The sequence below is a fragment of the Numida meleagris genome, unplaced genomic scaffold, assembly GCF_002078875.1.
Source record: "Numida meleagris isolate 19003 breed g44 Domestic line unplaced genomic scaffold, NumMel1.0 unplaced_Scaffold303, whole genome shotgun sequence".
Classification (NCBI taxonomy): Eukaryota; Metazoa; Chordata; class Aves; order Galliformes; family Numididae; genus Numida; species Numida meleagris.
In genome coordinates this window covers 30,883-43,361 of record NW_018364544.1, presented here as the reverse complement: position 1 = coordinate 43,361, position 12,479 = coordinate 30,883, and the positions used below count along the sequence as shown (strand labels likewise).

General features: G+C 59.9%; 1 protein-coding gene across 1 annotated transcript in view; it reads left to right on the top strand.

Annotated features, from left to right (window-relative positions):
• The window catches only part of PNPLA6 (patatin like phospholipase domain containing 6), a gene marked incomplete at its 5' end in the record, with an annotated part of 15,663 nt that extends 3,190 nt beyond the window's left edge, over positions 1-12,473 (top strand). The window contains 22 exon segments of the mRNA XM_021382879.1: positions 496-684; positions 1,061-1,138; positions 1,260-1,465; positions 1,597-1,728; positions 1,797-1,920; positions 1,996-2,109; positions 2,832-2,907; positions 3,002-3,142; positions 3,812-3,875; positions 3,948-4,116; positions 4,530-4,712; positions 4,798-4,916; positions 5,030-5,186; positions 5,695-5,811; positions 5,906-5,975; positions 7,254-7,370; positions 8,882-9,030; positions 9,100-9,252; positions 10,010-10,126; positions 10,463-10,559; positions 10,645-10,754; positions 11,861-12,473. Coding sequence (XP_021238554.1) covers positions 496-684; positions 1,061-1,138; positions 1,260-1,465; positions 1,597-1,728; positions 1,797-1,920; positions 1,996-2,109; positions 2,832-2,907; positions 3,002-3,142; positions 3,812-3,875; positions 3,948-4,116; positions 4,530-4,712; positions 4,798-4,916; positions 5,030-5,186; positions 5,695-5,811; positions 5,906-5,975; positions 7,254-7,370; positions 8,882-9,030; positions 9,100-9,252; positions 10,010-10,126; positions 10,463-10,559; positions 10,645-10,754; positions 11,861-11,926 — 2,748 coding nt within the window.
• Between the last annotated feature and the right edge of the window lie 6 nt (positions 12,474-12,479).

Genomic DNA, 12,479 nt, shown 5'->3' with positions numbered 1-12,479 from the left:
TGGGTCATACATCCCTCCATGGGGTCATGCGTCCTCCCGTGGGTCATACATCCCTCCATGGGGTCATGCGTCCTCCCTTGGGTCATACATCCCTCCATGGGGTCACGCATCCTCCATTGGGTCATACATCCCTCCATGGGGTCATACATCCTTCCATGGATGTCCGCCCTCCTAGGGGTTGTGCATCCCCTCTGGGTTGTGCATTCCCCCTTCCTCGGCCTCATGCATGCCCCCCCTGGTTCTCCCACCCCATGTATGCCCACCTTGGGCTGCTGGTGACCACCCGGTCCCCTCCCTGGTGGGACGCAGGCATCCAGAAGGGTCCCCGCTCTGATTTCGACATGGCCTATGAGCGCGGCCGCATCTCGGTATCGCTGCAGGAGGACAGCACCAGCCCCCTGGCTGCCTTCTCCCGGGTAAGACTGGATCCACCACATCCTCCTAAATCCATATCCACCCCGACGCCAACACCGGAGCTGTCCCTTGTCCTCACAGTCCATCTCGCACGAGCCCAAGGAACGCAAGTCGGTGACGGTGGAAGAGCAGCCATCAGGCATCTACCGGTACAGCTGTGAGGATGAGTCGGCTGTGGTGGACTGTCCCTTCGAGCCCTCCCAGGGCCGCCAAACCAGCGCCATCTTCGAGGCTGCCAAGCAAGAGTTGGTCAAACTGATGAAGGTGGAGGTGAGGCCTCCAATGGAGACGGTGCAGGGAGATCCTGGGGCCTCGGGGTGGTTTGCCATCACCTCACGGTGCTCCCCAGCACTTTGTGGTGGTCCCCGTGTCTTCATGGTCGTCCTCTATTGCCTCATGGTGCGTCTCTGTCACCTCATGGTGGTCCTCTGTGGCCTCTTGGTGGTTCTGTTGCCCCATGGTGGTTCCCTATGGCTTTTCCCATGTTGTGGGCCCTCTTACCTCATGGTGGCCCCTATGGCTTTTTCATGTCCCCATCACCTCATGGTGGCCTCTATGGCTTTCTTATGGCCCCATCAGCTCATGGTGGCCCCTATGGCTTTTTCATGGCCTCCATCACCTCACGTGACACGCTTCTTTCCCCCAGGACCCTTCTCTGCTCAACAACCGTGTCTGGCTCCATCATGCCAAAGCTGGGACGGTTATTGCCCGTCAAGGGGACCAGGTAGGTCTGGGCTTTGGGGGAACGGTGCAGCGTCTCGCTCCCCCTACCCCATGTTTCCTTGGAGTGCTGCTCCTCCTACCCCTGCCCTATGGGTCCTGGTGACGGAGCGCTGTTCTGGCAGGACGTGAGCCTCCACTTTGTGCTGTGGGGCTGCCTACACATCTACCAGAGGATGATCGACAAGGCCGAGGACGTCTGCCTCTTCCTGACGCAGCCCGGTGAGATGGTGGGGCAGCTGGCCGTGCTCACTGGAGAGCCCCTCATCTTCACCATCAAGGCCAACCGCGACTGTACCTTCCTCAAGATCTCCAAGTCGGACTTCTACGAGTGAGTCCCAGCGCCAACAAAGTGGGAGATTTGGGGCAACATTTCACATTGATAGGGTGAACGCAGCTCAGCGCCTATGGTGGCACTTCCTGGGGTCACCGCCGTGTCCCCCAGCTGCTGTTGGTCCGTAGGATCATGCGGGAGCAGCCCAGCGTGGTGCTGAGCGTCGCCCACACCGTGGTCACCCGCATGTCACCCTTCGTGCGCCAAATGGACTTCGCCATCGATTGGATGGCGGTGGAAGCCGGCCGGGCGCTCTACAGGTGGGTGACCCACACCGTGGCTCGATGGGGACCCCACCAGGGGGCTGACGTCCCCTTGGTGTCCCCAGGCAGGGTGACAAGTCAGACTGCACCTACATCGCGCTCAACGGGCGCCTCCGCTCCGTCATCCAGAAGGGCAGCGGCAAGAAGGAGCTCATTGGGGAGTACGGCCGCGGGGACTTGATCGGCGTGGTGAGAGCCGTGCTGGGCCAGGGGTGGGATGTGATGTCTTGGTGTTATGTCTGATCTATATGCCATCTTCTCCAGGTGGAAGCGCTTACCCGGCAACCCCGTGCCACCACGGTGCACGCGGTCCGGGACACGGAGCTGGCCAAGCTGCCTGAGGGCACCTTGAACAACATCAAGCGTCGGTACCCTCAGGTACGGCCAAAATCCTGCCCTGCCCTGGGGGCAAACTGGGTTGTGCTGGGAGTCCCAACCGTATCCCCACGGGTGGATGGGTTAGTGGCGTGGATCCACTCTATCTGAACCCAAAACAGGGAAGGGTTGAGCCATGTAATGATGAGGGCTGCCTTAGGTGAAGCCATGATGCCTCACCGATCTCAAAAATTTAGGAGATTTCAGAGGTTGGAGAGATGCTGGTGGCTCCAGCACAGCGGTGGCCGTGGCGTTTAGGTGACCGTGGTGATAACAGTGTGATGGTGACCACAGTGGTGGCCATGGGTTGGAAGTGATGATGGTTCTGCGTCACGGTGGTGACAATGACGCTGCCCCATGGCGTGGCAATGACCCTGGTGTGGTGGTGTCCACGGCTCGATCCTGCTGAAATCTGGAGACCTGCCACGTTGGTGATGCCCGTCCCAGGGTCTTCACATCCTTCTTGGGGGAGGAGCACGTCCAACATCCCAACTAGTGGCTCTGATGCTCATTAAAGCCGTCTTTAAGAATTAAAGTGATTAAGGTTGGTGGGGGATAAAGGCTGGTGCCCTTCAGGGATGTTCTCCAAGGCCCCTGAGGATGGGTGGTAGTCGTGACAGCACCCAAAAATGCTCATGGATACTCTTCTGGTCCTGCTCCATGGTGCTGACGTGTCTCTGGCTCAGGACCCCGCCCTGAGGGCTGTCCCCACCCTTGTCCCACAGGTTGTCACCCGTCTCATCCACCTCCTGAGCCAAAAGATCTTGGGAAACCTCCAGCAGCTCCGCGGTCCCTTCGCAGGTGGGTCCCAAAGGGACGGGGGACAACGGGGACAAGGTGACGATGGGGTGCCCTTCTCCGAGGCACCATGCCACTGCGTCTTCTCTCCTTGCAGGCTCTGGTTTGGGCATGGCCTCCAGCTCAGAGCCCACCAACCCCACCAGCAACTTGTCCACGGTGGCGGTGCTGCCGGTGTGTGACGACGTGCCCATGGCTGCCTTCACCTTGGAGCTCAAGCACGCGCTGAATGCCATCGGTGAGCGCCGGCGTGGCGGTGACTGCGGCACCGTGGTGGCCACGGGATGGAGATGACCATGGTGTGGTGGTGACCTCATGACTCAGTGGTGGCCACGGGGTGGAGATGACCGTGGTGCGGTGGTGACCACGTGGTGGAGGTGACCGTGGTGTGGTGGTGACCTCATGACTCAGTGGTGGCCATGGGGTGGAGGTGACCGTGGTTCTGTGTCATGGCGGTGACCATGGCACAGCAGTGGCCACAGCCCCATAGTTGTGGCTTGGTGGTGACTAGAACCCCACGGCATTGTGGTGGCCATGCAACGGTGGCAACCATGTCTTGGTGCTGACTGGAATGGCATGGCAGTGAGCACACAGTGATGGTGAGCATGGCTTGGAGGTGGAGATTGTTACCATGTGGCACTGTGGTGGCCATGCACTGGCGTTGACCACTGCTTGGTGGTGACTGGAATGCCATGGCATGCTTGGTGGCCACACAGCAGTGGTGACCATGGCTTGGTGGTGTCTGGAGCCCCGTGACATGCTGGTGACCACAGATGGTGGTGACCATGGCAGGGTGGTGACCAGAACCCCATAGCGTCTTGGTGGCTGCACAGATAGTGACAACTATGGCTTGGTGGTGACCACAGCCACATGACACCGTGGTTGACCATACCTCCACCCCCCCCAGGTCCCACGCTGCTCCTCACCAGCGACATCATTCGCGCCCGACTCGGCTCCTCGGCACTGGACAGGTAACTCCCAGCAGAAGGGGCATCACCGGTGCCCCAGCGCCGTGCCACCATCTGTCTCCTCCATCCCGGCAGCATCCACGAGTACCGCCTGTCAGGTTGGCTGGCCCAGCAAGAAGACATCCATCGCATCGTGCTCTACCAAACTGACTTCACTCTGACGCCGTGGACCGTGCGCTGCATCCGGCAGGCAGACTGCATCCTCATCGTTGGGTTGGGTGACCAGGAGCCAGCACTGGGAGTGGTGAGGGATGTGTGATGGGGGTGGACACGGCAGGGACAACCCAACGCCGAATGGGTGGGCATGGCAGGGACAGCTCAACTCCAAGTGGAGTGGACATGACGTGGACAACCCAATGCTAAATGGGTGACGTGGCATGGACAGCCCAACACCAAATGAGGGGACATGGCCTAGACAAGCCAATGCCAGATGGGGTGGACATGGCAGGGACAACCCAGTGCCAAACAGGATGGACGTGATGTGGCAACCCAATGCCAAGTGAGTGGACATGGCCTAGACAACCCAATGCCAAACGGGGTGGACATGATTAGGACAACCCAATGCCAGATGGGTGTACATGACATAGACAACCCAATACTGAACGGGGTGGACGTGATGTGGACAACCCAATACCAAGCTGCTGGTGTTATCCACAGCTGGAGCAGATGCTGGAGAACACGGCGGTGCGCGCGTTGAAGCAGTTGATCCTCCTCCACCGCGAGGATGGTCCCAGCCCATCGCGCACCGTTGAGTGGCTCAACATGCGGAGCTGGTGCTCGGGCCACCTGCACATCAAGTGTCCGCGCCGCGTCTTCTCCCGACGCAACCCCGCCAAGTTGGTAGGTGCCACCATGGTGTGTCCCCAGCCCAAAAGCGTCCCCGTGGCTCGGCTGCCGTCATCACCGGTTGTTCCTCATCCCCAAGCGGGAGATGTACGAGAAGGTGTTCGCCAAGAGCGCCGACCGGCACAGCGACTTCTCCCGCTTGGCGCGGGTGCTCACTGGCAACACCATCGCCCTCGTTTTGGGTGGCGGCGGAGCCAGGTGGGTGCCCCACATGGTAGGACGGGTGGCCCAGTGGGTTGAGTGACTCATGACATTGGTGACCGCTCTCATCCCTCTTCCTTTTTCCCGCCCCATCTCCTCTCCTCCCCCAGGGGCTGCTCCCACATTGGGGTGATCAAGGCGATGGAGGAGGCGGGGATCCCCATTGACATGGTTGGTGGCACCTCCATCGGCTCCTTCATCGGCGCGCTGTACGCTGAGGAGCGCAGCGCTGTGCGCACCAAGCAGCGGGCACGCGAGTGGGCCAAGGTGGGTGCCATCCCCGACTGGGTGGGCACATGCACAGCGTCTGCGGTCACTCAGACAGGGTGTTTCTAAAGCACCTCCTTCCTCTTTTTCTTCGTCTTCTTCCTCTTTTTCTTCATTTTCTTCCTCTTTTTCTTCCTCTTCTTCCTCTTTTTCTTCTTCCTCCTCTTGTTTTTTTTCCTTTCTTCTTTCTTCTCCTCTCCTCCTCCTCCTCTTCCTTCTCCTACTTTCCTTCTTCCTCCTGATCTCCTTATTCCTCCTCCTTCTGCTCCTCCACCTCTCCTTCCTCCTCCTCCTCCTTCTCCTCTTTCTTCATCATCTTCTCCTTCCTCCTTCTCCACTTTCCTCCTCTTTCTCCCCCTCCTCTCCTTCTCTTTCCTCCCCTCCTCCTACTTCCTCCTCCTCCTCCTCTTTCTCCTCTTCTTCATCTTCTTCCTTCCTCCTCTCCTTCTGCCTCCTTCTCCTCCTCTCCTCTTCCTTCTTTCTCCTCCTCCTCTTCCTCCTCCTCCAGTGCATGAATTCGGTGTTTGCGACCGTCCTGGATCTCACCTACCCCATCACCTCCATGTTTTCGGGCTCAGCCTTCAACGCCAGCATCAACAAGGTTTTCCAGGACAAGCAGATCGAGGTGGGCTGTACCCCAGAGGGGGGTCCCAGCTGTCTCCCACCCACCCCACCAGCATTATCCCCACACTATCGCCCACCCCATCTTGTTCCCGTAGGACCTTTGGCTTCCCTACTTCAACGTCACGACAGACATCACGGCCTCAGCCATGCGGGTGCACACGGATGGTAAGAGCCCCCCAGAGAACTGGGGACGCTCTTTGGCACCACCACATCTCCTCACCGGCACCCCAAAAACGTCATCACTGTCACCTGGACAGTGGTGGTGTCCCAGTGCCACCCAACGCTGGCCACCAGCAAAGCTCAGCTCCACACCGGAGTCTGGCGATTTCCCGTGTCCCACGTGGGGACGGGGACAGAATTGGGATGCAGAGCTGCGACCCAGCCCAGTGTGCACATCTCCTCTAACAGCTCTGCTCACCACTAACCCCAGTAACCCTCACTCACAGCATGGGGGTGTGGGGCTGTCCTGCTGGGGACAACGCAGGGGTGGCGGGGTCAATGTGGTGGTGGTGAAGGGGTCATCATCATGGTGGGGACGACGTGATTACGGAGATGTCACGATGGGGATAACATATTGGTGGTGATGGGGACATCGTGGTGGAGACAACGCCGTGGTGGTGGTGGGGATGTCGTGATGAGGACCGTGTGCTGATGGTGGTGGGGTCCTTGCGGTGGCAGCGACGGGGGCAACGCGGTGGTGGTGATGGGGATGTCGTGATGGGGGGCACCACGCGGTGATGGTGGTGGGGACTGCGCGGTGGCGGTGACGGGGACGATGCGGTGGCTGCCCCTCATCCTTGCCTGGTGCCAGAGCTCACCTGGGACATTGAGCCGTCCATGGGGCGAAGGCGGTGGCTTGTAGACAGCCTGGCTCTCTCTACACCCTCTCCTCTTAACGCCAACTAATCCCCGCTCACCACCCCTAACCCTTCCCCATCCCAGTGTGGCCAAAGTGCTTTCCCCACCACGACTCTGCCGGTGCTGAAATCACATCACCCGCCCCGGGGCTTCGTGCCCATCCCGTCCCCCCATGCCCTCACGTTCCTCTCCCTCTGGCAGGCAGTCTTTGGCGTTACGTCCGAGCCAGTGCCTCCTATACCCCCTACCTGCCTCCGCTCTGCGACCCCAAGGACAGCCACTGCCTCGTGGACGGCTGCTATGTTAACAATGTCCCAGGTCAGCATCTCCCTCGCCGGGGCCGCCGGCCCCCCCAGAAATGTTCCTTTTTTTTTTCCTCGAGAAAACAAACCCCAGAAAACCCACGCGTATCCCATTCCAGGTGGAGCTTTGCAAACGGCCCCCCTGCCACCCATGGGTGTCCGCTGGACCCCCGTGGGGTGCAGACATCCCTGGGCAAGGGCAGGGGTGAGGGGCAGCCCCCTGGGGGGCTCAGGCAGGCGCGGGGCGAGCCGTGCTCACTGCATTTGTTCCCCGCTCATGCAGGCTCGCTCTGGCGGTACGTGCGAGCCAGCATGACCCTATCTGGGTACCTGCCGCCCCTCTGCGACCCCAAGGACGGCAACTTGCTGATGGACGGGGGTTACATCAACAACCTGCCAGGCAAGTAGCATCCCACCGCCCTCCCCAGGTCCGGTCCCAGTGGCGAGCAGTTGGGTTGGGGCCACGTGGCCACCACGGGATGGGGCTTCAGTGCTCTTCGAGCCACCGTTGAGGCTGGATTTGGGCCGTCCCACTCGGTTTTGAGTTGCCTGTTGGTGTCTTCAGCGTTGGCTGCCCTCTTGGGGCATCTTCTTCCTCATTCCTGTGCAGGAGGCATCAATCTGTCTTGCATTGGCTTTTGGTCACTGAGTCCAGCCCCAGTGGTGGACAGTTGCACTGGGGCCATGTGGCCACCACGGGATGGGGCTTCACTGCTCTTCGAGCCACCATTGAGGCTGGATTTGGGCTGTCCCACCTGGTTTTGAGTTGCCTGTTGGTGTCTTCAGCGTTGGCTGCCCTCTTGGGGCATCTTCTTCCTCATTCCTGTGCAGAAGGTGTCCATCCATCTTGCACTGGGTCTTGTCCTCTGCCTCCAAGGATATCTTCATGTTTCTTGGCATACAGGATGCAGCCCTTCATCTTGCATCTTCTCTTAGCATTAGGTGTCCTCTCGTCGTCCTTCACGCACAAAAAATATCCCTCCTTGTTGCATCATCTCTTGGTGTCCTTGGCACTGGGTGCTCTCCTGCACTCCTTCCCCACTTCCATCCAACCTGCATCGTCCTCTCCTGATGTCCTTGGCACCATTTGCCTTCCCAGGGCATCTCCACCCTCCTTCATGTCCCAGCCACCTCCCTTCACCCTGCAGCATCTCTAGGTGTCCTTAGCACTGGGTGCCCTCATTGGGCATCTCTGTCCTTCCTATGACAGGACACCTCTATCTACGTTCTGAACACCTCGTGGTGTCTTTGGCACCAGATGCCCTTTGTGCTGCGTGTGGCATCTCCCACCACCTCATGGTGTCTTTGACACCTCATGTCCTCCCCAGGACATCTCCATCCTTCACTTGCCAACTCCCTCCATCCTACACCATCTGCTGGGTGCCCTCCTATGGCATCTTGGTGCTCCTTCACATGCAGCCATCCTGAATCGTGTTTCTTGGTGTCTTTGGCACCAAGCGCTCCTCTGGATCATCTCCATCCTCCTTCACGTGCAGGCCAGCTTCCTCCCCACTACATCATCATCTCCTGATGTCCTCAGCTCCAAGTGTCCCCCTGGGGCACCTCCATCCTCCTCCTCGTTCAACCCATCCCCATCCACCTCGCATTGTCTCCTGGTGTCCTTGGCACTGGGTGTCTTCCTGGGGTTCCTCCACATTTACAGACACCGCAGCTTGCCTGCATCCTTCCACCACCCCTACACATGCCTCGCTGCTCCGCTCCCCACCAGCATGTTGTACCCCCAAATCCAACGCCCACCAGACATTGCTTGTCCCCCCGCCAGCCCCAGCCTGGCTTTGCCATTTCCCCATGGTTGGGAACGATCCTTCGCCCCGTTCCGCTTGTGCCAGCACTTCTCGTGGAGGGAACTGCGGTGCTGCCGACCTATCTTCCTCCTTCCCCACCCTGCAGCTGACATCGCCCGCAGCATGGGTGCCAAGACGGTGATCGCTATCGACGTGGGCAGCCAGGACGAGACGGACCTGTGCAACTACGGGGACAGCCTGTCGGGCTGGTGGCTGCTCTGGAAACGCCTCAACCCTTGGGCTGAAAAAGTCAAGGTGAGGAGGAACAGGACACGGGGACGCCCATGGGGACAGCGCAGGGTGCTGAGCGCCCCATCCTCCCAGGTGCCCGACATGGCAGAGATCCAGTCGCGGTTGGCGTATGTGTCGTGCGTGCGGCAGCTGGAGGTGGTGAAGTCCAGCTCGTACTGTGAGTACATCCGTCCCCCGATCGACCGCTTCAAGACGATGGATTTTGGCAAGTTCGACGAGATCTATGTGAGTCGGGGACGAGGAGGCTGGTGGGGCGGCTTTGGACCATCAATGGGGTGTCCCACGTCATGGGTCGGTGGGGTTCTTCAGCCATCATTAGGGGTGTCCTGGTCATTAATAGGGTGTCCTGGCCACTAATGGGGTGCCCGGATATGAATTGAGGTGTCCTGGCCATCTGTTGAGCACCCAGGTCGTTAACCGTGTGTCCTGGTCATCAGGTTTCACCAACTAGCAACGCGTTGGGTGCTCCAGCCACCATTTAGGGTGTTTGGCCCATCAATTATGGTGCCCAGGTCACTGGGTTGGGTGCCCCAGCCATTAACAAGGTACACCAGGCTGTCATTTGGGATGTCCTGGCCATTTTTGGTGTTCCTTAGCTGCTGATTGGGTTCTCTTAGCCTTCAGTTGGGTGCCCTAGCCATCGTTTGTGTGCTCTGACCATGAATGTGGTGAATGAACTATCATCTAGGCTTGCCCAGACCATCATTTGGGGTGCCCAAGCCATTGATGGCAGCATCCCAGCCACCATTTGGGGTGCCTGGGTCACCATTCATGGTCCCCATGTCATCATTTAAAATTTCCTGACCATTGTTTGGGTTCCCCAGGCAAAAGTTGGGTGTCCTGAGCCATCAGTTGGAACGTCCTTGCCATGGGTTGGGATGCCCCAGCCATCAGCTGAGTGCTTGGGCCATCCCTTGAGCTGCCCAAAGCCGTCATTTGGCGTACCCAGGCCACCAATGGACTGTGACTGCTCTCCCCACAGGACGTGGGCTACCAGCACGGCAAGCTGGTCTTCGATGGCTGGAGTCGAGGTGACATCATTGAGAAGATGGTGAAAGACCGGCGCTCGGCTGACTTCTATGAGAGCAAACGCATGGATGTGAGTAGGGTGGCACCAGGGGCTGTGGGTGACAGGGGCTGCGTGGGGACCTGTCCCAGGGCACCCATCCTCCTGCCCCCTTGGTCCACGCCACTCCTCTCCATCTCTTGTCCCCTCCTTGGTCCATCCATCTGTCCCTTCCTTGGTCCATCCACATATCCCCTCCCTGGTCCGTTCTTCTGTCCCCGCTTCCCATCCCCTGTCACCCCTGAACAACTTTTGTCCCCCTTTGTCCCCTCCAACACCCTTCCACCCCATCACCCATCTCACGTCCCCCATCCTCACCCCTCTCCCATCTGGGGGCTACATCTCATGGACCCCTGTTCCCCCCCGTAGGTGCTCACGTACCCCAGTGCTGGTTTCACGGACCTGGCAGAGATCATCTCCCGCATTGAGCCCGCCAAGCCCTACCCAGCGGATGGATACGCGGATGGTGAGCACCCCTCTCACGGTGTGGGGCTGGGGGCTGCATCCAGGCCATAAACCCCCCTCCTTTTCCCTCCCTTCTGCTCCCTTAGAGGAGTCTGACTACCTCACCGAGTACGAGGACGAGGGGCCGGAGCTGACGCGGGGTGAGGAGGAAGCGTTCGCCCCAACCGAGTGGCCCGGAGCCGGCGTGATGGAGGCTGTGAGTGGCCCTGGCAGCAGAGATCCTCCAAAATGGGGTGACCCCAGGCTTGGGGCTTCCAATGGTGCCCTTACCCCATGTGTGGGGGTACATGGGGCAAGTCCTGTCCCCAGGTTGTGGAGAATCCCCAAAATGGGGTGTCCTGGGGGTTCCCCATCCTGGTACCCCCATCCCGATGTCCCTACCCAAATGTCCCCATCCCAATGTCCCCATCCTGGTGTCCCTATCCAAATGTCCCCATCTGAGTGCCACCATCCCAGTGTCCCCACCTCAGTGTCCCTGTATCAGTGTCCCCATCCTGGTGTCCCTACACAAATGTCCCCATCCCAGTGCCACCATCCTGATGTCCCCACCCGTGTCCCTGTACCAATGTCCCCACCCCAGCATCCTCATCCTGCCATCCCCATCCCATCTGTGTCCCAGTGTCCCCATCTTGGTGGCCCCATCCTGATGTCCTTACCTCAGTGTCCCCATCCTAATGTCCCCATCCCAATGTCCCCATTCCACCGTTCTCATCCTGATGTCCCCATCCCAACATCCCTACTCCAGTGTCCCCACCCCAGCATCCCCATCCTGCCACCCCCATCCCAGTGTCCGTGTCCTGGTGTCCTCATCTTGGTGACCCCCATCCCGATGTCCCTACCTCAGTGTCCCCATCCTAATGTCCCCATCCCCCTGTCCACATTCCGCTGCTCTCATCCTGCTGTCCTTACCCCAGTGTCCCCATTCTGGTGTCCCAGTTCCAGTGTCCCCATCCTGATGTCCCCATCCCAACATCCCTATTCCAGTGTCCCCACCCCAATGTCCCCATTCTGTCATCCCCATCCCAGTGCCCGTGTCCCGGTGTCCCCATCTTGGTGACCCCTATCCTGATGTCCCTACCTCAGTGTCCCCGTCCTGATGTCCCCACCCCAGCATCCCCATCCTGCCATCCCCATCTCAGAGTCCATGTCCCAGTGTCCCCTTCTTGGTGACTCCCGTCCTGATGTCCCCACCCCAATGTCCCCACCCCAGTGTCCCCCACATGTCCCTTCTCTCCCCAGGAGGACGAGAAGCACCCCAATGTCCCCACCCCAGTGTCCCCCACATGTCCCTTCTCTCCCCAGGAGGACGAGAAGACCCTGCGGCACCGCCCCAGTCCGGCCCAGCCCTCCTCCACACCCCCCACCTGAGCCTGGATGGCACCGAGGGACCCCAACAGCCCCCGGCCGCTGCCCCCGGCACTACCTCGCACGCCGGGGCCCCCCACCCCTCTTCGTGGCTGCTTCCCCAGCCAGGGCTCAGCCCCATGGCACTTCCCACCCACCCAGGACTGTCCCCACCGCCGTCCCCAAGTTGGGGGGACACTGGGGCGCTCCGGGGACCTTCCTTTTCCCCCCATCCTGCACTGTTGCACTGGCCCAAATCCCCCCTCCGAGGCCCCGCGGTGGTGGGGAGGAACGACTGCTGTATATTTTCTTTCGGTTTTGTTCTGTTTTGTTTGGTATGTTTTGTTTTTTTTTAATTATTGTTATTTAAAAACGAACCCAGCGTTGTTTGTCCGGTCCAGGCGGGGGGTGACACGGGGACAGTCACCACCGGGTGACCCTCCCCAGCACCACTGCAGCATGCGGTGCAGGGACACACCGGGGGGGGGAGCGTGGGGTGGGGGTAACAGGGAGGGCACGGGGACAGGGACAGATGTGGAGACCCCTGGGGACACCTGGCACTGCCATGGGACACCTG